The sequence below is a fragment of the Apteryx rowi genome, unplaced genomic scaffold (genome assembly GCF_003343035.1).
Source record: "Apteryx rowi isolate R43461 unplaced genomic scaffold, aptRow1 scaffold_418, whole genome shotgun sequence".
NCBI lineage: Eukaryota > Metazoa > Chordata > Aves > Apterygiformes > Apterygidae > Apteryx > Apteryx rowi.
The window spans coordinates 25,784-51,140 of NW_020450657.1; the positions used below are offsets into that span (position 1 = coordinate 25,784).

Genomic DNA, 25,357 nt, shown 5'->3' on the forward strand with positions numbered 1-25,357 from the left:
CGCCCGTCGTCTGCCGGCGGGCGCGATTGAGTTATTCTCTTCGTAAAATGCTTTCTGCCTTCGGGACTCCCAGGATAATTTTTTTTATTATTATTATTATCATCATCATCATTATTATTTTACAGCGGAAGGCTGTGTTGTCCTCCAGTGTCCTCCCTCTTTCCAAGAGGTAAACCAGGATTAGGAAACAACTGAGCCCGATATTAATCAATTTATAAAACCAATCTTCAGCCCAGAGCCTCCTCAGTCTGCTGCCGCCATCCAAACTGTATCTATTTTTTACCACTCCATAGTCCTGGCTGGCCTACATTGATGCAGACTTTGTAATTTACTTTTCAGCAACCTGCTCTATACCACACCAGACATCACCGCTAGTTTAGCCTGCTGCTACTGCAGATAAATCACCAGAAATTTAATTACTCACACAAACCTTTTGCAGAGGTTTTCAGCTAACCCAGGGCTGTTCTGTGGGAACAGCATCCAGCAGGGCCACCAATCCCTAGTTCATCAGCTGTTCCTGGATTAGCATGAGGCTGCCAAAATGCTCGGGCAGTTCCTCTTCCAAGCACTTCACAGTGACTCTTTGACAAAAAAGAAATGCGAGAGGCTGAACAGAACTGCTGAGACCTGCAGACTCCTTCTATGAGAAGGCACTCTGTTGGCCATCTCTTGCTGCAAATTTTGTGGCCTACCAAAATTAAGTCACCGCATAGCCGCTTTCTCTCAAAAGCTTGCTTGTCTATAAGCTTTTGCTGATTCCTTCAGGAAGAGCAACCCATTTGGAAACCTCAAGTTCTTTTAACGCTAGTTTCTATGAATGGCTACTCAAGCAGCTTCTGCAAACTCAGCCTCTAAAATCCAAAATGGAAAGTGGTGTAAAGGCAAGAGTGCTATCAGGTAGATAAATATTTGAGTTTCAGGCAATGACTAATGAATACTAAGAACATTTATGCAAATTATCATCAAACTTGAAAGCTTATTTAAAATGCTTCAAGCAGGATCCAGAACCAGTAAGCAATGTGTACCTCCTTTATGTCAAATGTGAAAGGAGACCAGAAAGGGTTTTTGATAAATGAATTTTACTATCAGATAGGGAACAGTACTGTTGTAAAACTACAGGGCTAAGTTCTCTGAGGTTGTAACTCTGCCAAGACCAATAATATATACAACAAAATACATACAATAATTGAATTTATATTACTTGACCATTAAAGCAAACATAACAGTATGCTGAAGGAATCACCTTACCCTAATTATAGACCAATATTCCAGTTGTAGGTGGTGCTGTCAGTGTTGCTTACTGTGGCAAAAAACAGTAAGTTTTGCAACACATCTCAGGAAGCAAGAAGGGACTTATGGTTGTTTAATAGCAACACCACCATCACAAACAGACAGACAGACAACACTAAACAGCAAAAACGCACAAGCAGTATCTCTATTGCGTGCTATTGTTCAAGAGATGGATTGACTTTGGTGGGAATTAACTTCAGCACTTTTTGAATGGCAGGCTACTGCTCCTCTTTAGAAAAAACATCCAAACCTATGTGATTTCTGTCATCTAAGAAATTATACTTGCCACAGTAAGTGACCATGTGCATGCCTGGTCACCCTGCAAAACAACAAACCACAAGTTGTATCACATTTCTGCAAAATCCAATATTACTTCACAACACCACTGTAACTTCACTCCATAATTCCAATAAGCTAACTTACCTTCTTTCAAACTTATGATTACTAGGCATGTTTTTCCATTCACAAAAGCAGAGGAGAGGAGGCTGTATAGACCCTATTGTCCCCTGATATTTTCAGAGGGAGCAGGATGACTCACATATCTTAAAATTAGTCAATATTCAGAAATACCACCAACAGTACATCAGCATCCTCAAAGTCTAAAGAACAGCAAAGACATGCCATTACATTGACTTTTTACACTTCAGTTTTTGAGAGTCCACTACTTCGTGGAGCAAGCACAAATTCTGAGTTTTCTGAGTCAGTTATTGTATAGTAATTTAGAACTATACAAGCAAATAGTATTCTTGCTTCTTATATTAGGAAAGATTTTGCAAAAGCTTACGAGGTTTTATGAAAATCGAAATCATGGACAACTTACAGTAATAAGCAGCAGATACAGTTTTGGATCAAAAATACATAGGATTAAAAGACCATGTAAATTAATGCTATCATGTTGTAGTACTCTTTGGCAAACTTACTTAAGACTGTATTTTCCTGCGTAATGAGCATGTTTGGGCACTGATTAATTTTAGGACACTACTTTTTAAGTAGCAAATACAAACATGGTGGGAGGACTGACTAACCATCAGTTTATTTGAGGTTTGCAAAAATTACTATATTCTGAAAAAATTTTTGAAGTGTATGTATACGCTTCAAAATTCTGAGGCTCCTCTCATTTTCTCAGTCCTTCAGTCTAAGATCTTCTAGTGGTCTTAGCTTATCAGTGAATGTTTACTTCAATAGCATGGCTACCTTTACTCAGGCCTGCATAGCTTTGTTAGTCTTCACAAATTTAACCCGTTTACTGGACCTTGATGAAAGGACTTTGTATCTTGTTAAGCTTTCTCACTCAACTTTTTCCTCTGTCTCAATCTTTCCACTAGCCCAAAAGAATTTGAAGTGATGAAAATTCACATTCACTGGGGAGTACACAGTGGTTATTGACCTTTCCATGGTCCGTTTTCCTAAAATCTTGTGGAAAAGCAGAGATTTTGTTACCATATACCAGTTGTCAGAGCAATCCTAGGTAAGAAAATACAGTTTATCTGAATAGTAGGAAAAAGAAAAGTTCTTCTGTCCCAAGATAAACTTTGCTCCAAATTGCATTCCCTTTTAAAATGTAGTTCCTAGCTCCATTTAAAGATGCATCTAGTATTAGAGGGTTATTCTTTGTTACTGTCTATCAGTATTTTCTAGCATGACATCACTTATCCAAAAATAACTACTTTCAGGAAGAAAATGGTTACCACTAGAGAAGAAAATTAACATAAGACTACTCTCAGCAACCATGTTTTAAAAGTTCTCTAAAGTCACAAAACTGAGAAATACATTTTTAAGTCACAGATAAGTCTCTAGAAGATAGTTACAGTTCTTCAAGTTTCAAGGGAAAGATACTCACCTCAGCCTTTACAAAGCTCCCACACACTGCAGAGCCCAAAACGGGTGAGTTAACATGGGCTGAAACCTGGTTATACAGAGGTTTCTGAGGCCCTGCTGATGGCCAGTTGGGCTATTTACGTGCTTAAGGACTGGCAGTCACACTTGCTTTGCAGGCCACTCTGTGGATAACAGAAGTGTGCCTTGGTGCTTCCATGTTGATCCTCATGAGAGGGCTCACCAGAGGGCCATGAGAAAGCCCGCATCAGCCGGCTGTGGCAGGGAATGCGTCTGGAGCGCCACCAAGACTGTGGACCTGAAACGGACATCTCACAGGATTATCAGATAGCTCCCTCGAAGGTTATGGTGCTTCTGTCCCACCTCAGTAGGAGGATCCCCCACTTGCTGTGAATTATTTACATGGAGAAACCACATCGTAGAAATGAAACAACATAACGGACATCAAATATATCTGCCCATAATAATACAACTAAAGGTATTATTTACTATTTAAAACCTTTAAATTTCTGAGTAAGGTCCTTCATTCTATGGATTCTAGGTTTGGGCTGAAAAGGAAGAACACAGAATGACTTATTTTGAAACAGCAATTACCTTTTTACATTAATTTGGCTCATGAAAATTACTGTTCCTTATCTTAGAAGAGACATATTTCACTTACCTTTAAAATGTGTTTCTAAAATGAATTTAAAATACTGCACAGAGACAATGCTAAATGTTCTGCTTATGTAGAACATTTCTGTATGCTTACTACTCATATATTTAAGCGCAAATACTCTTGGCTGAATGCACTGATACATTTTGAAAATAATGTTACTGACAATGAAAAGCATCAGAACCTTACAAACTCTTATAATTTGTGGATGAATGGCAATTTCTTATTACTTCTCAAATATTAAGTGCACTATCAAAGAACTTCAGAAGTATACATATATCCTTGAGTCAATTTATCAATATATTTTATATGACTAAATTGCAGTTGTCAAAATATGCAAAAAATTCTATCTATAAGGACTCTATTTTGTACATTTTAGCAAAGTAAAATGCAGCCATTAAGCATTTATGACTATACTTGCCTCCAAAAAATGTTAATTTATGATAATACAGGAAACATTGATGTTGTGCATTAGTTTTATTCTATACATACATGTCATCTTGAGCAAATAAAAAGTCATATAAAGTACTGTAAGAACTACTTTTGTAAATAATTACAGTGCATATTCATAAACAAAACTATGAAATTTTGTTTAGTACTTTGGTCGCATATAAGTATAAATTTATTTTAACAGCAGAAACAAAACTGATACACATGTACAAACACACACAACATACATAGCACACATTTCACATATAAGTATCAACATCTTACATTTCAGTTTTTCAAATTTTGTTTCCACAGTAGTATTTAGCTTTATTTTTACTAAAGATTTCTATTAATTTATTTTAGATTAGTTTTAAAATAAAAGGTAATAAATTTGAAGAAACTGAAGCTGTAAAAAATAAGCCTACGAAGGTGGAACTTTCAAGCCAAAGAATTTAAGTGATAACATAGTTAAAGATAGTAAGATTAGGGTTGCACATGTAAACTTTTATGCAAGAAGACCCCTGCAGTAAAGATAGTGTTTATTTAAATGAAAATGACTAAGTCCCGAGAATAAACAAACGGAACCGTGTTACCCTATTAGAAATCAACAGAAGCGTTCCCATCCTGACAGTCACATACAAGTTGTTTCATACTTGCACTAAGCCAGCGAACTTGGAATACTCCTCTCCATCAATTCCAAACAATATTCTTAAGACTTATGATTTTCTTCACTAAAGCATACTGTTTAAGAATCCTAATTAATAATTTCATTTCAATTAGTATGGTAGATGTCTATTTGTATAACTCATTGCCATAAGGGATATCTGGCAAAGCCTTCATGCAAAGATTTCAAATGTCAAAGTGCTGAATATATATGTTGCATTGATTTAACATTTACTGAAGTCATTTGGAAATATCATGTTATGGAAGACTGAAAGTATAACAGAAAATCATCAAGTAATGGTTCTCCAAAAAACCTTTGATTAGGACTTTCATCCTTGCTGTAATTAAGTGGCATAATTGTACATTTACACAGTATACCAATGGTTGACTCCAATGTTAGAGAAAAACCAGCATATACAGACCATTTAAATGGGAATAAGTCCAATTTTAACCCCTGTTGTTTACGTATCACTCATACCTGATTTTTAATGGAAAATTAAAACATGGAAGTATTATATATGAACTTAAAATTCTGGATTTTTTGTTTTCAAGATGGTATTTTGGTATTTTCTAGGTAAAAAGTGCTAGAGCTTATATGTGTGTGTTAGATAATTTAGTTTTCCATCACAGTTGATGACTGAATTTGTGCAAAATTTTTGTGCGTGCAATTTTCTTATATGGTATTGCAGACAATACAATATTCAGCTAAATTTTTTAACTTATTATCTACACCCAACTCAGTTAAAAAAAACTAAGAAAGCAATTCATAGTATAACTTTTAGACAATTCAAATAGCATAATTGTGTAAAATGTATTTATCTTAGACTTTCCTTTCTACTCTTCCCCCTTCAGATTCCCAGAAATATGAAATATGAATCTGATGATGTAATTCCTAACAAGAGGTATTGCTGCTGTAAGAGAAAAGGAAAAGAGTCAAATATATTCTGCTCATACATATTTGGCTATCAACTTTCTAATGCTTTCATTTTATTGGGAATCGATACTGATGTCCACTGAAACTTTCAAATAGTTTTATAAAAAGTTAGAAAAATATAGTCAAAATTTGTTGCATAACCTTCCTATATTCACTCTAACATACATGAATTTTACAAAATGCTTTAGAATTAATTGTTAAGCTGCAAAAATACCAATCACTGCTCAGCACCTGGAGAAGGTCTTGATGAGAACATACAAACTAGTATTATACCATACAAAGGTATTTTTCTTCAGGTTTACAGCTATGAATTTTAGCAAGTAAACCCCCAGAATATTCAGTACCACGTTCATATGAGCATCCTTGGACACATATACATTACTTGCTTTCATGCTAATCCTGAAGAAGTGCTGGTGAATGTGAATAGTAACTGACAAGTGAAGTAGAAAGTCTGATCAACTAAGTATGACAGAATTAACTCCAGGTTTAATTGCCACCAAGTTCTTATTTTGCAACAGGCTGACAAGTTTTCCTTCAAGGGTAAAAACCGTTTCTAATAAAATTTCTTGATCATGTTTTTTAAATGCTATCTGTGATCCAGTTAGGCAATGACATCATGGATATCACCGTTGGGTCTTTGGCGTATAGTCAGTGGGGGTAGAGGTTTTCCACAGAAATCTGTATAAGAAACACCAGAGAAGAAAAACACATTAATCTACCATTTACCATCTCCCTTGCTTAAAAAGCTGTTTGACTCGGATAAATTCTTCCTGCCTTAACAAAAGCTAGGTAGCCTGCAGTTTTAGAGCTAATTCCTACAAGCTACTTCCAGACATAGTGCTAATTAAGGTCTGGAGGTATACTGGCCAAAATGGTTCTTAAGTACATTTTATTATACATCAGCATCAGCATTTGCAAGATCAAGCCCAAAAGTAATTTATAAACATTCTTAAAAACAAGGCACAAAATATCCCAAATTTGCAAGTAACAATTGAGAAACTGAAGTATCAAAATTGGAATGCTGCTGTAGTCAAGGCTGCATTGCAATACAGTTTTAAGTGGCAGTAACTTCAAGCAGCATCCAAAATTTCAGTATGATTTCTATACGACAGCTATCTAACTTTCTAAAAGACAGCATACTAACTTTCTAAAAGAGCCATCTTAATAAGTTTTAGCCATAAGTGCAACATTTTCTGTGGCCAAAAGAGTTTAGGTGAAACATGGGAAAACTTCAAAAAAAAGTTAAGTACAGCAGAAGAGAATTAGAAGTATTCTCAAATGTGTGTCATTGTTATAGAAAATACATGCAGACTGGTACATACAAAACATTTCACAGACAAAAGAATATCAAGAAAGATGGTGACAGGAAACAGGTAGAAATCAAGAAAAAAGTAAAAGCAGCTTTTTGAAGCATTCAGATCTCTATTTCAGTTATACTGATAACCACCTCCCCAACAAAACCTTGAACCAATGATGGCCTGCCAACACAAAATTCAGCTTTAACAAATGATAATTGTCCACATTCTGTCCATATGCAACAGTCTGTGTTAAAACAGCATTTCTAAGCTAAAATTAACAAAAGCATGCAAGTTAGATGACATAACTCCAAGAATATGTGTTCATGTCTGTAGGATCAAGGCTTTCGTTATCCTTACATTTCTCCAGTAAAATAACATTTTTGTATACTGTCACAAATCCTTTGTTTCAACAGAACTGCTGTTGATATGATATCAGCATGAGCATTATCATGATATACTCATTATAGGGTATATGAAAACCTTTACAGTGAATGTTTCTATTATGTTCAGTCTCTTGAGGTTGCTAAAAAAGGAATTTTAAGAACAGGACCAGCAGACAATTTTAGGTCCTGTAACGAGAGAGGTTTATCATTCTTGCAGAAGTACCCTTCAGTGGTAATAAACAGACACTCATTACCAAGCATTGCGCCAGAACCATTAGCATGGCTAGCAAAATTGCAGTCTTTATTAAAAATAATTGTATAGTTAAAGATTTATATAATTGACTATACTGCCTGTTAACTCTGCCTAAACATCCAGCATAATGTTTTCTGATATGAATGACACATAAATGATTAGATATATATCCTAAATAGCCTGATCACTAATACTTACATTTTTCAGTTTGCACATTAAATTATTAAGACAGATTTGTCTTTGACAGCTCTTAGCACTAAAAAACCAGACCTCTGCAGGTTGTTTTAACCTCACACTACACGCATTTTATGTATTTCAGCAGTAATGTTCCTAACACATATCTGTGTCATTTAAAAAAAAAAATCATTTAAAGACAAAACCCAGAAATAACTGCTATCCTAAACTGACAGACTTTCACTAGAGTGCATGCGAATACTGTGAAACATTTATTCCTGTGGTTTTTCATGGACTAGCAGAAATCAACACTACAAAAAGTCATATTTGTTTTAAAGCTTAAGGAAGTTTAGATTCTTGACTTACATTAATGAGCTATCAAATTTTTCAGTGATACACTCTTGAATGTGGACTTTGGCCAAGAGTACTTCAGAAAATAATATTAAAGCACAAACATGGCTCTTGAAAATTTTAAATGGACCGTTTAATTTAGACTGGTTAATACTTTTTTCTTTCCTTGCCCTTATGGTCACTAACAACTTCTTCTGGAGCCCTGACAAAAGCACCCACCAGCATCCTACAGGCATTGTGATTTTTTAGCCTGGTCCATAGGAATCCTACTGTAGATGCTCATTTTGTCGCTTACACCTTTTCAGCCACTTAGCCAATAACTGTTTGGCAAAGGGAAAGAGTTCCGCAAATTTCAGTATTGGTATAGAAAAGAGTTCACTCCTTATTAAGCCTCAGAGGATCCAAAAAGCCACAGAGAAGAAAGCCTTACCAAAGACCCAGCTAAAGGAAAAACTTTCACTGCAGATCATGCCTTCAAGACATTTATGTCAATTGACCATGAAACCAATACAGAAACCAGACTTTCTTATTTTATAAAAGCTGAATGCCAGAAGAACTTTTAAGACCACATTTACAGTGAATTTTGGGCAAGTCAGGGTGGGGGACGGACGGACAGACCTCTCAACTGATTTACTCCTCTGCTGAAGAGACAACCCACAAGAAGCTGGTTTTCAGGAAGATGCAATTCAGAAAATGTTCTGAATAACGGATCAAACGTAGGCTCCACTGGTCTTGGGAAAACTCTAATGAGTTTCCAAGCAGAAACAGGTTCTCTGTCTGCAAAATACCTAAAACTCATTGAAAAACACTACTGGGTGATGGAAAACAGGCAAAGACAGACAGCAAGCTAAAATCAGTCCAAGATTTCAAATGGTCTGAGCAAAAAAACAACTGCTTCAAGAAAAATAAATAACTGATGCTCATTGATAATTAGGACCTAACCAAAGTTTTGACAATGCTGGACCATGCATCTGAAGAGCTCTTTTCATTTATAAATATTTTTCTAAAAGATGTTTTCTTGCCTCTCAGAGTTTTCTATATCACTTAGTAGAGAGCAACTTTTTTAATACATTATCAGCTACTGACCCCACTCCCATTCCTTGATAAGAGCAGTGGGAGTGAATCTTGTAAGTGTGTCAAAAGCATGGCTTTCCATAAAACTGTTTTGGTAATGATTTGGCCAATGCCTCCTACCATCCTGCAACACTTCTGCCTCTCCCATGTCAAGAAACTACAACTGGCAAAGAAAGCTTTGTGTTGCTTGATATGAAAAACTGAGAGAGTTTTGCCTAGGTATAGTTTCACCTATGTATTCTAAAACTTGGGAGTCCTCAACAAAAATATGCATGCCAAATGCCCTACTGAAAAGCTTCCAGGAGAAAACAGTTGCTGAAAAATCTAAAAGCATTTATATTGTGATGATTTGAAAGCCACCATTAAAGTGGTCATTAGCATAAAAGCCTTAATCCCAGAGTGAAATGGCAATATTCAAAAACTGTACAGCAGGAGTGAGAGGTTAATGAGTAACTTTTCATTTTTCTTTATGCAACATCCAACGCAGGGATAAAGTAAAGATTTCTTCACAATGTTAGTTAACAAAGGAAGATTTTGAAGTCTCATAGAAAGAGCCTAAGGACAGAGTACTGCACAAATTCCACACTGATGGGTTGTTGAAAATGATCTTTAGTTTCTACCAGATTAGAAACAATCTGTGTAACAAAAGTCCCTCAACACAGGGCATTTTACCACTATGCTGGTCAATAAAATTCCTGAATGCCCCCCCCCCCGCCATAAATCTCTGAGAAAAGCATAGGCAAACAGTGTTTTGAACTTATCTGCAAAGTTCTGAGCACTTCAAATTTCCTCTGACCTCAAYGGTTACACTTCTGTTCAAGAGAACTTTCTCCTATCAACACCTTTTTCATTGCTGGATTCCAAAATACTTTAATTATTATCCCCATTTTTCAATTGAATAAAGCAGCAGCACAGACCTCAGGCGATTAGGTTACATAACCCATGAGTTGGGAACCTAACTTAAGATTCTTTTTCCCCCTTGTCCCACCCATGCTCTTACTACAAAATGCAACACAGTCTTCAGGCACAGATCAGATAAAAGCAGAGATTATGACCCCTTCCCTTTCTTCCCCTCCCTACCTCTTTGTCTGGCTTTTCTTTCTTGCCTTCTTCTCTCTATACTCCTTAAAAAAAGAGCAAGATGGTTTTATGATTAAGAATTTCTCAAATACAGACTACAAATTACATTTTACACACATGAATTGTGTTTCTGTGAAAAATAAATATTTTAGTTTTTAGAGCTCTCATTTCCCCTTTGGGCAACTTCTGATTATCTGTGGGTTGATTATCCTCAGCAGAATAAATGTTCTGTGAGTGCAGAGATGCTCCATGTTCTAGTCTTCAGGACTTCAGCAGGTATGTCCACACGATACTGCACTACATGAATTAATCAGTTCAAGTCAAGGCTAAGCTCAAGGACTGCTACAGTCACACTGAGCTCTTTTCTCTATAAATTCCTCAATTAATGGTCTCTTTGTTCAATTTGTATGAGGATGCCTATTGCTTTAGCTGGGTTATCCTCCCCTGATATTACTCCAGATGGTCCAGATAGTCTCCATATTCACTTGGCTTCTCAAAATTTGAAAAGTTATAACGTAATAAAAATGAAGAATTTCCTCTCTACAACTGAGAACAAGACACAGTATCAGCATATAAAAAACAATCTTTCATGGTCTTCCACAAGTGGAAAATAGCCATTATTAGAGAAAGCATTCGTATCAAGAATCTACCTACTACACTTTGACATCTCCAGCTATTAAACTTATTTCTCCTACCAGTTTGTGAACTTTCAGGGACACTGGCTCTTTAAGTAAAGCAGCACATCCCAAGCTTCATCACTGACATCTCTCCTTGCAGACCAATAACCTAATTTTCAGTTGGAAGCCCCACTTTTGCAGTCAAATTTCTGTTGGGCTTTTCATCAAAGCTGGATTTCTAGCTCCTCCTTTGGAATTGCTAACATAATGTACTTAATTTAGGGGTGCCCACATGTCTTTAGTTTTCCCTCTGACAACAAAACACCTCCAAGTGAATGGCRAAAGAGCTTGCAGACTATGCTTTTATAACTGTATAGAAACAGGAGGAGTGGATGGAAGAAAACATGAACTTTCTCAAGAGACAACACATAGAATCAGCTTACACCCAGCAAATTTGTCTAGAAGTGAGCTAGTGTTTACAGAGCTACAGAAGTACATTAGTCCAGTTTGGGTTCAATACTGTGAAGTGAATGGCACTTCCAGACTCAGATCATGAGCAAGATCAGTGTGGAAACAAAAAGGCAGCTCAGTGCAGAAACAGCCTGGATGTGGAAGGAGCACTATGGATCCCAAATTAATAAATCCTGCCGACATGATTCTCTACAGAGATTTATGTCTGCAGATTCTCGGCAGACAATGCTAACATGATTCTCTGCAGACCTGCTCAGGTGTTTTTGCAGTATTCTCTCTGATAAGTAACTCAAGGCTTTTCTATTATCTGGGTAAATCAACTCCCATCCCAAGTGCATCAGATAACGGTGAACTGTTTACATATAGACAATTGAAATATACTTTGAAACTTTTACTTTGAATGCACTATATGTTTGGACATTTGAAGGAACTACTCCTGTTATTCTTTGTTATAATACAGCGCATACTGTTGAGCAAACAGTGTCAAGTCATTAGTAACTTCTGATATCCCATGCCACTTTAAACTTTGCAAGGGAATCTGAGAGAACTTTTTTTTTCCTTAAAAAAAGAAATAAGACTTGAAATACCAAAAAGATGCTTTCTACTAAGCAGAAGAGTTAGCTTTTGGTCAAAGAAAATTGGCATTTAGAAATTAAAAAAGATGAAGAATGAGATGAATCTAGAAGTGAATGAACAATGAAGAATGCTTTAAGAAAGTTTCAAACTCAAAATATTTTAAATTACCAGCATGATGTGTTTCACCCAGAGGCTCAAGCTTTCGAAGTCTAGTAACTTTAGGAGTTCCCCAGCCAACTAAAGGAAAACAAAGACAGTCAAAATGTGTCACTACTACACTTGGTTCTGAGGAAATGTATGGAAGCCAGTTCTCTTTAGAGACAGGAAAGCATTTAGAAATAGAAAAGTATGTAATATATTATATATCTGCTGTATACCGATGAAATCATTTTAAAATAAGCCACCCTACATTTAAAAATATTGATTTTTTAATCATTGTTTTGCATCAGTGAGTAGTCAATTTGCTGATCTTTTTTTTTGTGAAATTAATAAAATCTCCTGTGGAATGGATCAAATCAGTACTGCTGAAAGTTCACACCGTAAAGTGAGAAACTACATAATTCTCACAGAGGGTAAGTTTTAGTAGCACATTTCTGTATGAAGACTATTTCAGTTTCACTGTGCACAAATGAATATTTTAAAGGCTTAACTGTCACAAATTGAGACATCTATTGTAATATGTAGCATACTTACCTGGTGGAAGAGGTGGGGGCGGTGTAGGATTTTGRGGAACAGTATCCTCCGAATTAACAGGTTCTACCCTGTGGCCCCTTTTTAATTTTGTTTTTTTCTTCTTCTTACTGTTATCTATACCAGACAGAAGCAAAGCATTACATACCATCTAGTTATATTTAGAGAATATATCATTTTTTGATTAATACATTGGAGTGAAATACATCAGCATTTTCAGTCCATACTTATACACTACAACAAGCCTGTCAAAATGTAAAATTTACACAACACATTTTGCTTTAGCAAACAAAATGTAAGCATAAAATATATGCAAACTCTGCCTTTTAATAAAGAAATTCAACTCAGCTTGCTATTGATGGAATCTGGACCACATATTTGACTACAATAAAAATGGACCTCATTTCAGGTATAATATGAACTACACCAATAAACACACACTTGTTTTAAGTAGATTTTTCATTACAATAACCTAATTATGCATATGCATATGTTTGCAATAGATTAAATTGGCATGTAGTGCCCTGAAAATTAATGCAGACACAAGAAAGAACTATCTGAAAAACAAAATTAAATGAAACATAGTAAGGAAACCGTTATATTCAGTTTTGCATTTTTACCTGAATCAAGGCATTCTGATGCTTGCTGCTCACTCTCTTCTTCATTCTGCAATTGCTGTGTAGATTTGCAAGTGTCTAGTCTATAATCATTTGTTTGTTGGCTACTGCTACGGGATAAATGCTCTACATCCATTTGTTCCTGCCCTGTTGGAGATTTCAAGACAACGGTAGCCCTTTCAGTCTCCAACCTTTGCCGCTTCTTTTCCTTTTCAATTTGTTTTTCATTCTAACAAAAAGTATAAGAAATTTTTTACAACTTTTTAACTGACTAATAAGACAGGAAGGTTATCTTACAGTCCAAATTCCTAAAAACATTTTTTTATATCCCACATGTTGCATAGAAAAGAATTTCAAATAGTAGGTGAATAAATTATCAAAACAGTTAACATTTCCAGTATGCTGTCTAGAAAAAAAAAGAATCAACAGCAAAAGACATGATCTTTAGTTTTACAAATGATTGACATGCATAGGGTTTGCAGCCTGATTTTTTTGTCATGTAAGAAAAAGTTACTAGCTGTATGAATGACATGAACGGCCTTTGAAAGAGAAGATTAGAAAGCTCCTGATTTCTTCCTCTTCAATTCTTTTGTTTTGGTTTTGATTAAAACAACACACACACACACACACACACACACACACACAGAGCTTTTAAGTATCTGGAAAGTACTAGCGTGATTTGCTCAAATATCAATTGTGTAATACAGACTTGATACAGGTTCTATATCACAAAATCAAAGGCTTTGAAATACTCACAGCTATACCCTCTCTTCATACTCTGTATGATATTATGAAATCTATTATTGTGCATGTAGCTGACTTGACAAGATATATAGATATGGGCTTTTTTGTCCTGGAGAGAAGCAAGCGTTTGAATTACTTACTGGGAGAGTCTGTGAGAGTTTAGAAATATTTCTTGAAATTATGCTATCTCAAGTCAACTGCATGAAAAATATGTTACAACAAATAGAAAGCCACAGACTACCTGAACTCAACCATACAGGTTGAGGAAACTTTATATATGAATCTGCTTTACATATTTCAAAGCTAAGAAACCCTTTTCAATTGTTTCAGTTCAACAGAAAACAGGTTGTGTTCAGAAAAGCAGCTGAAGTTGGCAGAGAGATTTTATATGACTCACCACATCAGTAAAAGACTTTACAAGAAACTAAAAGACCTCAAATATTTTCATTCCTGCATATCCAATACTTTAATCAGGAAATGTTTTCAGTCATCTGTTTACAATATCTTGCTTTTACTATGTGTACAAAACTTTCTTCCCCTGAATCAATATTAAGAGGTTTTCTTAACATGAAAGCATTGATTCAATGCACACAAAACACAACTGCCAAGATAAAAAGTAGTACTGTGCTTTCAGGCTTATAATAATTCTTTTAAATGAATCATTTTTTTCATTACCTCTCAGATATTTGTTAGTGGTAGGTCTAAAATGATCCAGATTTCCACATATTCTCATACCTCAGAGATTACAGTAGCTATAGGCTGGAAGGGGTTTTCACAGTTCCCAGGCCCAAAGTCTGCCTCATCAGGTACACCTCTTCCTTCTTCTCTTTCCCTTTGTTGTTATTGGGGTTTTGTTTGTTGTTTTAGGGTTGTTTTTTGGTGGGAAAGGGGAGGGGGGAAGGAACAAAGCATTATGAAGAAGAAGAGCCATAAATTTTACATAATAGAGAACACTTATTACGTTACCTAATTCATCCTCCAGTTTATGCCAGCTGATTTTTACCCTATGCTTCCATAATTTRAAAAATGTTCTACAAAGAGCGCTATGACAGGATAACATCAATAAAGCACAAATACATTTTATGGCAGAGGTAGAAACACATGCTTTTATATGCCAGAATGTTCAATCAGCACTTCAAAAAGTGGAAGAAGCACTTTCTGAGGACAGGATGTAGGACAGAGTACTTATGTAACTGGAGGGTTTTGGTTGCGCTGTGGTATACTGAAATACTCACACCAGTAATCCATCAGTTCTGTTACAGCAATTGTTTTAAGGTATTCAACCATACAATAAGATCTACATGGTGTAAACCAAGACTATCTAAAATTTCTTCTTCTATTTTTAATACACCTCCACTTTTCCTAATGCTAGATTCTCCTTAATATACTGAAGAGACAACTGGTGACACACTGTTCAGTTTACAGAGTAACAGTCAGGGAATCCTATTTGTTTCTACTAGACTCAGAAAAGTTCAGAAAGACAGATACTGCTGAGTGCGCTGTTGTTGCAACAGTACTGTTTATTTTGTATGTACCACACCTCTAGGTAAGAAATTGTAAGAAATGACTACGCATTAAATGATATACCAATAATAAAATATATTCTGATCAAACATTGCCAATCAATAGGTCTGACATCACTTACATGTACGAAGTCACTGTTAGGCATATTTTACAGCTGCAAATATTGAAAGAGGAAGTAACCCTGAATGGCACAGATGGGAATAAAGCTGAGGTATCCTGATCTATTCATGAAACCACACTACTTGGAAGCAATGGCCAGTACTATATTAAAACTTACTAGCACTACTTCTCTTTGGCTTTCCATTAAGAACAAGATGACTGTTAATAACATTTTGTGGAGGAAATGTGTTTTGAGAAAACATTCGCAGAAACCTATCTGAACAGAATGTAGCAGTCTGGGGAGTTATTAAAACACAGACTGAAATAGAATGACACTTGAATTAAGAATAACCTAACTGTTCCTTACAGTAAGAAACTGATTTAATGCAAATAGCAAAATGAGAGTTACATGCCATCTCTTAAATCTGAGACAAGCCCTCAGCTACAGCTAAAAACAACAGAAGTTACTAGTTAGCTTTCCTCAAAGACACAAGAAATTTAGCAAAACTTACAAACTTCTAATCCAATTCTGATCCAACCAGTTCTTCCACTGAACAAACACAATCAAGAAACACTAGGCAGTTACAGAACGTATGCGAAATGTCAGTATCATTGGGCAATCCCTCTGAGACATTTTTCACAGTCAATCTTCCTCTCTACACCTCCCAACATGGCATAAATCCAACACAATCCAACATGGTCAGAGGGTTGGTCTATGCAGAGACATCTAGCAGACTAACAGCATGTGCATTTTTATATCAGCTTTGTGAAACAGATATGAAGACTGTGACAAATTCCTTCCAAGTAAACTGTGCTTATCTCAATTACGATGCTGAAGTCATTCTCTTGCTGAAGTAAACCACCTCAATAAAAGCACAAGCCAAGAGGCTCCACAGAATGGTTTGCACTACAGTAACTGAGACTCACAGGTCTCCACATATACTGGGCAGACAGCAGGGGGGCTTAGAGAATTTTGTAATTAACGACCTGGCACAAGGATTCACATCAACCTTTAATACAAATCATGGGTGGGATTCAGGGGTTCACAGGAATTTGAAGGAAAGCAATAAATCACTTGTCCTGCTTCCCCCTGCATCATCTTATGTCCCTGTGTGCATCCTCTGCTGGATATCCAGAAGGCTGATTAAACGCTGTGTTGAAAAAAGTTTTGCATCTAGTCTCTGATATTTACATATCAGTTACAAAGTCAGGTCCTTACTTTTAATATGGAGGTTCTTGGCTTATAAGCTTTAAATCCTTGATAGCTTGGTTTCCATAATGCCCATGTTCAGGAATGAATCAAGTATGTTAGGGTGAGGGAGGAGAGGGAAGCAGGAGAAATTACAGAGAGGATACCTTTCTTCTCGTAGTCTTCTCACTCGCTCAGCTCGTTCTTGTTTCTTTTGTTCTTCATATGCTTTTTGTTCTGTAGTGTCTCTTTGGATGCGCTCGTTTAAGGCATCAAAATCTTTTGCTATAATATGTAGGAGCCAATATAAACCGTTTTTTATTGATTTATCAATTTTTTTCCCACAGCCCATGACAGCTGAGCAAGGTTCCTGTAAACATAATGAGAAGAAGAGGAAGAAAATTATTTGTAGTTCAGATCAAATTACTTGGCTAAAAACAAGAACTCAGCCAAATTACTGCTTCCTATAAGCTTGCAAAACATCGAGAAGCACACAAAATAAATTTGCATGTAGGTATTCTGTAAATTTAAGAGTTTTTTTTCCAAGATACAAATCACATAAGTTCTACCAAATTTCATTATTTCCAGTCCCATTCCAAAAATACTGGACTACTGCATAGAAAAATGTTTGCATGTCTTTCTATAAACATATATACACACACCCTGTTATACATTCACCTGGTGCGTGTATATACATACACACCTATACACACACACACACACACACCTGTTTCTATACTTATCCATATCTATGCATCTATCTGTATAGATGTATAAATTTTCAATCTCAAGCATACATGTTCTGTCTTGCTGCTTCTTTACAATAGCCCAAATTATATTTATCTATTTCAATGAAAAAAGGAGGGGAACAGAATCAGCTTAGCTTCAGTTCATGAAAGAAATGATCAGGTTATTCATAAACACCTAGGAGATGAATAAAATCCAGCATGAATTTGTCAGAAAAAACTGCCAAACCAATCCTTTTTTTTAGATCAGGACAGGCATTGTAGATAGGGGTGAAGCAATACATCATGTATCTTGATCTGAGTAAAACTTTTGTCATAATGTTCTCATCAGCAAGCAAGAGAAACATGATCTGGGTAAATCTATTGCAATATAGCTGCAAAACCCATTGCTAGATTATAGTTTAGGATACTTCACCTAGCTTGGATGCAACACAAAGGAAGACGTGGACTGAGTGTAAGGAATCAAGAGGAAAACAGTGAAAAAACTTGACAAGTTTGATTATGAAAACGCATCCAGTAAGAAAAGGTTGAAAGAATTGGAGCGGTTCTTCTCTTCTAGAGAAGATAAAACTTCAAGGAAATATGATATAAGCCTTCAAATACACAAAGGCTAACTGCAAAAAGGAAAAGAATAATTTGTTCTTTGTATTCATGGTCAAGAAGGCAAGTATAATGGGAATAAACTGGAACAAAAGAGATTTAGTTAGACATAGGGAAAAACTTCCTAACAGAAAGCTGTTTTTAAAAACTTAATGTATAAACACATCATGAAATTGTTACATTGAGTTGATTCTAGTTTAGATCATGGAAAAGACTAGATGACCTCTCAAGGCTTCTTCAGGCCTGTTTTTTAGGATCTTTTGGAGCATTGTATRGCTCTTTTAAGCTGTTCTCTGAAAAATAACTGATTAGGTCATGCTATTTATTTGAAATGAAGGGGGAATATTTCACACTGATTGTGTTCAGTATTTGTTTTCCTGCTTGAAGAAAGGAAAAAAAAAAAAAAAGGACTAAATCTGCAACGGCACCACCTAAAAATTCTCTTTATCATCATAATATTTACAAGCATTTAAATGGCACCACAGTCAGACATGGTTTGTATGATTTACAGCAGAAAAAAGAATTCTGACATATTGTGCCCCCCAGGGTGCCAAAGAGACTTTGTATTTTAATACATTCTGAGTGTCTCTAAATTAAGGTTCAAATATGAATGTTGCTTACCATGGAACACTACAATATTCTCCAGCAGAACCTAATCAGGGAGAAGATGTATAGACAATAATATTCTGTCTCTGTAAGAAGACTAAGATGAGACAATAGAGAGCACTGGGGGATTATTTTCTAGGTTTGCCCAACGGTTATTGTTGCTTTAGTTCAGTTATAAAATATACTCGAGTAGAGAAAAGAAAAAGATGAAGGTCATTCTCACTGAGACTGTGTGACAGAGAGACAAATGACTCTTTGCATTTGCTTTTATATTTTGCAGGGGAATTTAAAGATCCAGAAGAAAACTGATTAAAAGAAAAAGAATAAACAAAAGTTTTTTGGGTGCCTGTCTAGTTTTATTTGAACCTTTTTGTTTCATAACTCCCTGTTTAAATTCACCCTATCARTCATCACATTGAAATACCCTGGGACTGGGTTTACCTTTAACAAGCCTAGCCAAGAAGCTGCCCATTTTAGCAGGTAAGACCCTCAGTTGCTCTCARCTTACATTACTTATAGAGTATACCATCTAGCTTCTTTTTTGGTTACACCATGATAAAAATGGGGAATGAGAATAACATTTTATTGAAATATGCCATAAATTTAGTAATTCTATAGCACTGGAAAATATGCTAGAATCCTTGAGGTTTTTTATTTTAATAATGCTTTGTGAGAAAATATCGTTGCCACAGAAATCCCTCAAAGAACCCGTCAACTGTATCTTTTATAGATGAACACAAATAGCTTATGTAGGAATGAGTTTTCCCAAAACCCTGCTTTCATTTTTTAATTCTAGCTTGCCATTTTTTATTTTCATGATTGCTTATGATGCATGGTACAAAGTCCCCTTACTGAAGAAAAGCCCTTAAAGAGCTGTGACATAATGGTGAAGCTATGCCCCTGCTATGACGCAACTTCCTAGAAAAAATAATAGAACTTTGTACTAGTTTATGAATTTTGCACCTCTCACTAGGACAATTAAAAGACTTTAAATTTTAAAACCCAAATACCTGATGGAACCGTTCTGTAAAACTGCCCCACCATGTCATTAATAGTCTCAGTATAACTCAGATCATCTTTTAAAGTGTTTCTTATTGCAATTAGAAAAAGATCATAAAAGTAAACTCCATGAATACTTGCATAACAGACTGGGTGATTAAAACAAAGGCTTAAAAAAACTTCAAGGACTGTTGATCTGAATAAATTATCTGTGATACTGACCAATATTAAGTAGCCTTCATACAACTTTCTGTTGTTGGTTTTGGGGGAAGGTAGTTGTAAGATTTTTTTTAACATGACCATGGATCCTAAATCTGAAATGTAGTTATTTTAGGACAGATATTAATTAGCTGGAATAGTGTTCTTTTGTGACTACTGTGCTGGGAATTAGATGCAATAAGAATGAGATTAAGTTCTTATTGTTTGCCAGATGGTAACTCAGACTAAATGATGGTTTTAGCTATGAACAGAAATAAGACCAACATCATATCTGAGTAGAGTGGTCTTTCCTGAATGTCAGCATAGACAGATCCCACTTCCTACTTCTTTCTAAAGAAGTGAAATACTAAACTTGCTGTCCAGCTAAACAAGTTTTAAATCACATCAGCAATTATCTATTTTTACAGGGTTTCAGAGTAGCCAGCAAGTACACTTTGAGGACCCACATAATAAATGCAGAGTCATAGAKATTTCTTCTTGAACAGATCCAGAAGCAGAATGACAGGGTGAATACTAGGATTGTGTGCAAAACAGATATATGTGCTGTATCTTTGCTGGGACTGTAGGGCTTCAGTTTCAGTTTTACTCTATTTGGCACAATCACTTACCTCCTTGCAAGCATTACACGTATATTTGAAAATGTACTTACAATTTGACATAGACACTTGTGTTCATTGACAAGCTTTTCCAGAGATAAGGACTCAATTACATCTGCTTCTGATAGAGCTCCTTCTCTGTCCTGCTTATTTGCCAGCCTAAAGATTAAAAGAAAAGAAATACTTAGCAGCCTGACCCAGGAAGGTTAGAAAGAGATCAGATTCACAAAACCATGTTTTTGACATAAGTAGGAAATAGAAGAGGAGAAGAAAGAGAAAGTAAAGAGAAAACACCTCATTTCAGCTTTAATTCTTAGTTATTCTTTCTACTTAATAAAAATGTGTTTGTCCATATACCACTTTCAACAGAGATACTAACATTAAATAATTACTATGCACCCATAGACAGAGCAATTGAATTTTATAGTGAAGAAGATGGAGGTAAAAGACCAAACTGCTTTACATCTATGTAGAACAATCTGTTCGATCTATGGATTGAAGTTCAGAACTTCATAACCTCCCAAACCATGTGCATTCCCCTACATAAAGCCGCTTCATGATCCTCTTAGGTCTGTCTACTATCCAGAATTTCTCTCTGACTCTAAACAATTTGATATGTAATGTTTTGAACCTGCTCTTCCTAAGGAAAACACAGACCTCTGAGGGAGGAACTTTCACAAACGGCTCTAAAAGACATACTTGATTTTTAAATGGAGGGAAGAAAAAAAGCCTATGAAACACAAAATAAGTATTTTGCAAGATGAAGTGCCATCATTGTCTTATCTCTTAGAGATATGTTAGCAAAAAGGAATCCAGAAGACAAACATCTCCTTAATTTTGGGGGACTATCATTCTTAATCATACTTGTATTCCATRTTCTCCGTAACTGCATCCAACACCACTTCCAGTAATAAATATCTTATAAAACGTACAAAACCCATCTGGAATACCATCCAAAGAATGCTATTTATTCTTTCACACTTTAACATGGGCACAAGTTTTGAAACAGAGGATGTTATACTCCTTTCAACTCTGTTATCAAAAACTATTATGTACATAAAGAGGGCTGTCCAGTTATAAAGCATCCCAATGCTTAAGTTCTGCACCTCAGCAAGCTCCTAGAGATACCATGTTCTAATCACAGAAATGAAAGTTATTTCCTTTTATCAGAACTGATTTTTGAATCTCTGTTTCACTGAAAACTCCTTTATACCATCTGAGACTGAAAAGGTTTCCAATCTAAAGCCCTAAAAGGCATAACATAAACTGTATGTAAGAAACAGCAAAAATGACTGCTAGAAATTGTGTGGAACCACCTCTCAAAGAAAGGCAAAATCTTGTCATTAATTGGGATTTCCGTCAGCTATCTAAGTAATGATTTTCATGAAACTCACAGGACTTGTATATCCTTGAGACCTCAATTCCTCTATTCAATTGGATTTAAATTGGTCACCATCCAAGAAAGCAAGATGGATTACAGGCAGCCGCCTTTAAGCTAAAATCTTCTCAGGCATTCCCTAGCAACATGTATTTATTCTCCCCCAAAATTCATTTTATAGCTGTAGATTTCAAATACAACAGAAAGGGATAAAATTGTTAAAATTGAAATACAAGACTACATGAAGCCATTCATAGAAAATGACAGAAAAAGATTAACTGAGTAAGTCTAATTTTAAGTATTTAGGAATGTAAACTTGCAGTCATGTTGGTCTGATTTTATGAGGTAACTTACAAGCAAGTTTTAGTAACAAATACAGAATTTTAGATAGAAATCCAAAATACGTTTTTACAGACCATTGCAGAGGAAATCATTTATGTTTCTTGAGGATCTGAGAGTTCTATAAGAAATAAACAGGACTTCACAGAAGAGGTCAAGTCAACAAACTTTTATTCTCATCTTTAGCAAAAACAGCTGGTGACAATAGGATACACAGCCTTTTCTCTCCCATTAGCTGTTTCTGATTAAAAGCTAGTTATTTTTTAGACCCTCCTCCGTAACAATATTGCCATATGGCAAATCCCTTGGAATGATGAAAAGGTATTAAGTAATATTTCACCAGCATTATTCTACTGCTGTTCAAAGCTATTATTTTTCTGCAAGAAAACTGGTACTGTTTGCTTTGAACTGATGTAGAACGTTTTGGAATATAAGCAAACAATGCAATGTGATTTTGCACTTTTTATGTAGTCAAAATCCAAACTAAGCGCAAAATCTGCAAAGAAATGTACTGCATAGCATTAGAGATTCTGAAAAACGTACTCACCTCTCTCTAATAAAGTGATTTCACCAAAATAATGTTCTGAAATTTTAGCAATCCTTTCATTGCAAGAAAACTCCAATTTACCTTTCTGTATAAAATCACAAATGCTTGGTTTCTATGAATACAATGGTAGATGATTTTGGAACCGAACACCATATCCTCTCTTCTGAAATCCCAAATCATCATCATTAACTTACATGGCTTTTAAGGAATGCTAGATCATGGCTAGTACATTGAATTTATCATATTCCTGTCTAGGAGGGAACAACAGTAGGAATTTACTCCATAGTTAGCAGAGCTTGTCAGCACCTTGACTTGATCTAACAACTCATACAGAATCCCTCCCATTTTCCAGAATTGTAGTATGAGAACCTCAGTTCTTAATTATTTTACTGCTAAGAGAGCTTTTAACTTCACACAGATGTAAAAAGCAAAAACTGTTGCATTTACAGCTCAAAAAAACCAGCTCATCACTATTTACATTATATACTATGAGATAAATGACCACCACCCCCAGCTTTGATAATCCATTCCCATTTCTCAAGGAAGTCAGAGTAATTCTACAGGACTTTCCGCTCTGTATGATTTAGCACAGAGTTTCCCTAACTGCTGTTCAGCTCATACAGACCTCCGACATGTTCAGTATGCTTATGATGCTCCAGTACTGTTCCTTCTCACCAACCAGTCAGGACCAGTAATGTCCTCTTGATATTTGGAAATGAAACAGAACCATAGCTAAATACAGGGAAAAACTGAAATGAAGTTTAGGAAAGCTATGGAAAGTAATTCAAAAATTGAAAACAACTATCTACTTTGTTCATTTAACATATCTTTGTCCCAGGCTGAAAATCTTACCGCACTGCCCCCTAATCTCTCAAAAAGCATTCCTCAACAGTGCTGTGAATTCCTATCTATATCTGACTGAAGAAGAAAGAAGAACAGACTTTGCTGGCATAGCCTATTCCTTCCTCGCCTCCAGATTAAATAACTGCAATATTTGTTAAGTTACTGGACCACACATTCCTCCAGCCACAGCTGAGCTACAATGCAATGTCAGCAAGCTGTATAGCTCAGTATGAAGAGGACACTACTGTCCTGTCAGTTACAGTGGCTGCTGAGTTTTAACCTCTGATACCTTGAAAAGCAAAAGATTTCTCTTCTTAGGCAATTACCTTTCATTTTCTTCACAGTGCTCACGTTGCAATAGCGACTGTACTCAAAAAACGCATGCGAAGTGCTGCATCTAGATAAGTAACACATTCAGAGGTCTCCAAATTATATTGCCCTTCAAGAACCAAGGTGATTTAATGCAGGTCACGCACTCCATGTTGTCCCGCCTCCTCCCCCCTTTCAGACTTTGGGTCAAACTTGTAAATGGAGCTAAAATACTTTTAAGATCCTGAACGTGATGAAGGGTATGATGGGGACCGTGATGATTATGCTGGCTTCTCTCCGCCCCCCCTCCCCCCCCCACACACACTAAATTTATGCATAGATCTATGACCAGCCCTCGATTTTCTTTTTTCCTTTTTCTTCCTTTTTGGCGCTTCAGTGCAGAACGAAGCGATCGCTGCCCTCCCGCTTGCGCTTCGCGGGCAGGCAGGGCCAGCGAGGCCCTCAGCGGAGGGGCCGCGGCCGGCGGAGCTCCGCCCGCAGGCGAGGCGGGCTTCCCGACAGGCGCGACCGCGTTCCCCGCGCGCCCAGCGACCCACTTGCCCGCCCGCCGCGCTTGCACAAGGCGGCTGGCTGGCTGGCTGGCTGGCTGGCTGGCTGGCTGGCTGCTCGCTCGCCCTCTCGCACCGCAGCTCTCGCAGACGAACCCCTGGACAGCTATTTAAGAACTGGAGGCAGCAGGCATGCAGAAAACATTTACCGGCAGGCCACTCGAGACGCATTACTTAGGCAAGCATTCWCAACTGTTTCTCAGACTGCGCTCGAGCTTGCCCTTAGGAGTTCCTCAGTAAAGGATAAAAGAGAGGCTGCCACCAACACAGCATTACAAGGTAAAGAGTTTTCTTTTACTCAGTGTTCACAAAGTTGCAAATTTGAGGAAAAAAGGAGGAGCAGCTCCGTTTAGAATAGAAATGCACCTAAGTGTCAAAGCAGACAAATAATGGATGTCTGCCCTGCAAAGAATTTGATATTTCTCTGGGTGAATACAGTCTCAGAGCTCTATTGCTCATGCACAGGAATGCTAATTTTCAGGGCAAGTTTTATGCATAAAACTTCCTTCCTTAGGGAGTATATCAGAGTTATCTTAAAGGATAGAGCTTGATTTTAATTTTCCAAGTCAGTTGAACCTCACATATAACATTTTTTTGTGTTTAAAAACTGTAGGAGGTATATAATCAAAACATACTTGAAAGCACAAGAGAATGTCTGT

At 36.4% G+C, this 25,357-nt stretch overlaps 1 protein-coding gene across 8 annotated transcripts in view; it reads right to left on the reverse strand.

Annotated features, from left to right (window-relative positions):
- Nucleotides 1-4,243: 4,243 nt before the first annotated feature.
- The window catches only part of ARL13B (ADP ribosylation factor like GTPase 13B), a 53,649-nt gene continuing 32,535 nt past the window's right edge, over nucleotides 4,244-25,357 (reverse strand). For 6 of the 8 annotated variants that reach the window (XM_026075981.1, XM_026075982.1, XM_026075977.1 and 3 more), the window contains exons 6-12: nucleotides 20,767-20,872; nucleotides 17,115-17,317; nucleotides 14,871-14,967; nucleotides 13,395-13,620; nucleotides 12,778-12,891; nucleotides 12,253-12,321; nucleotides 4,244-6,485 (exon numbers count right to left, since the gene is read on the reverse strand). In XM_026075981.1, the coding sequence (XP_025931766.1) occupies nucleotides 6,409-6,485; nucleotides 12,253-12,321; nucleotides 12,778-12,891; nucleotides 13,395-13,620; nucleotides 14,871-14,967; nucleotides 17,115-17,317; nucleotides 20,767-20,872 (892 nt within the window). In that variant the 3' untranslated portion in view covers nucleotides 4,244-6,408. Of the gene's footprint in view, nucleotides 6,486-8,884; nucleotides 9,044-10,420; nucleotides 10,465-12,252; nucleotides 12,322-12,777; nucleotides 12,892-13,394; nucleotides 13,621-14,870; nucleotides 14,968-17,114; nucleotides 17,318-20,766; nucleotides 20,873-25,357 lie in introns of all 8 variants that reach the window. The other 2 variants (XR_003255218.1, XM_026075983.1) reach the window with 2 other exon arrangements.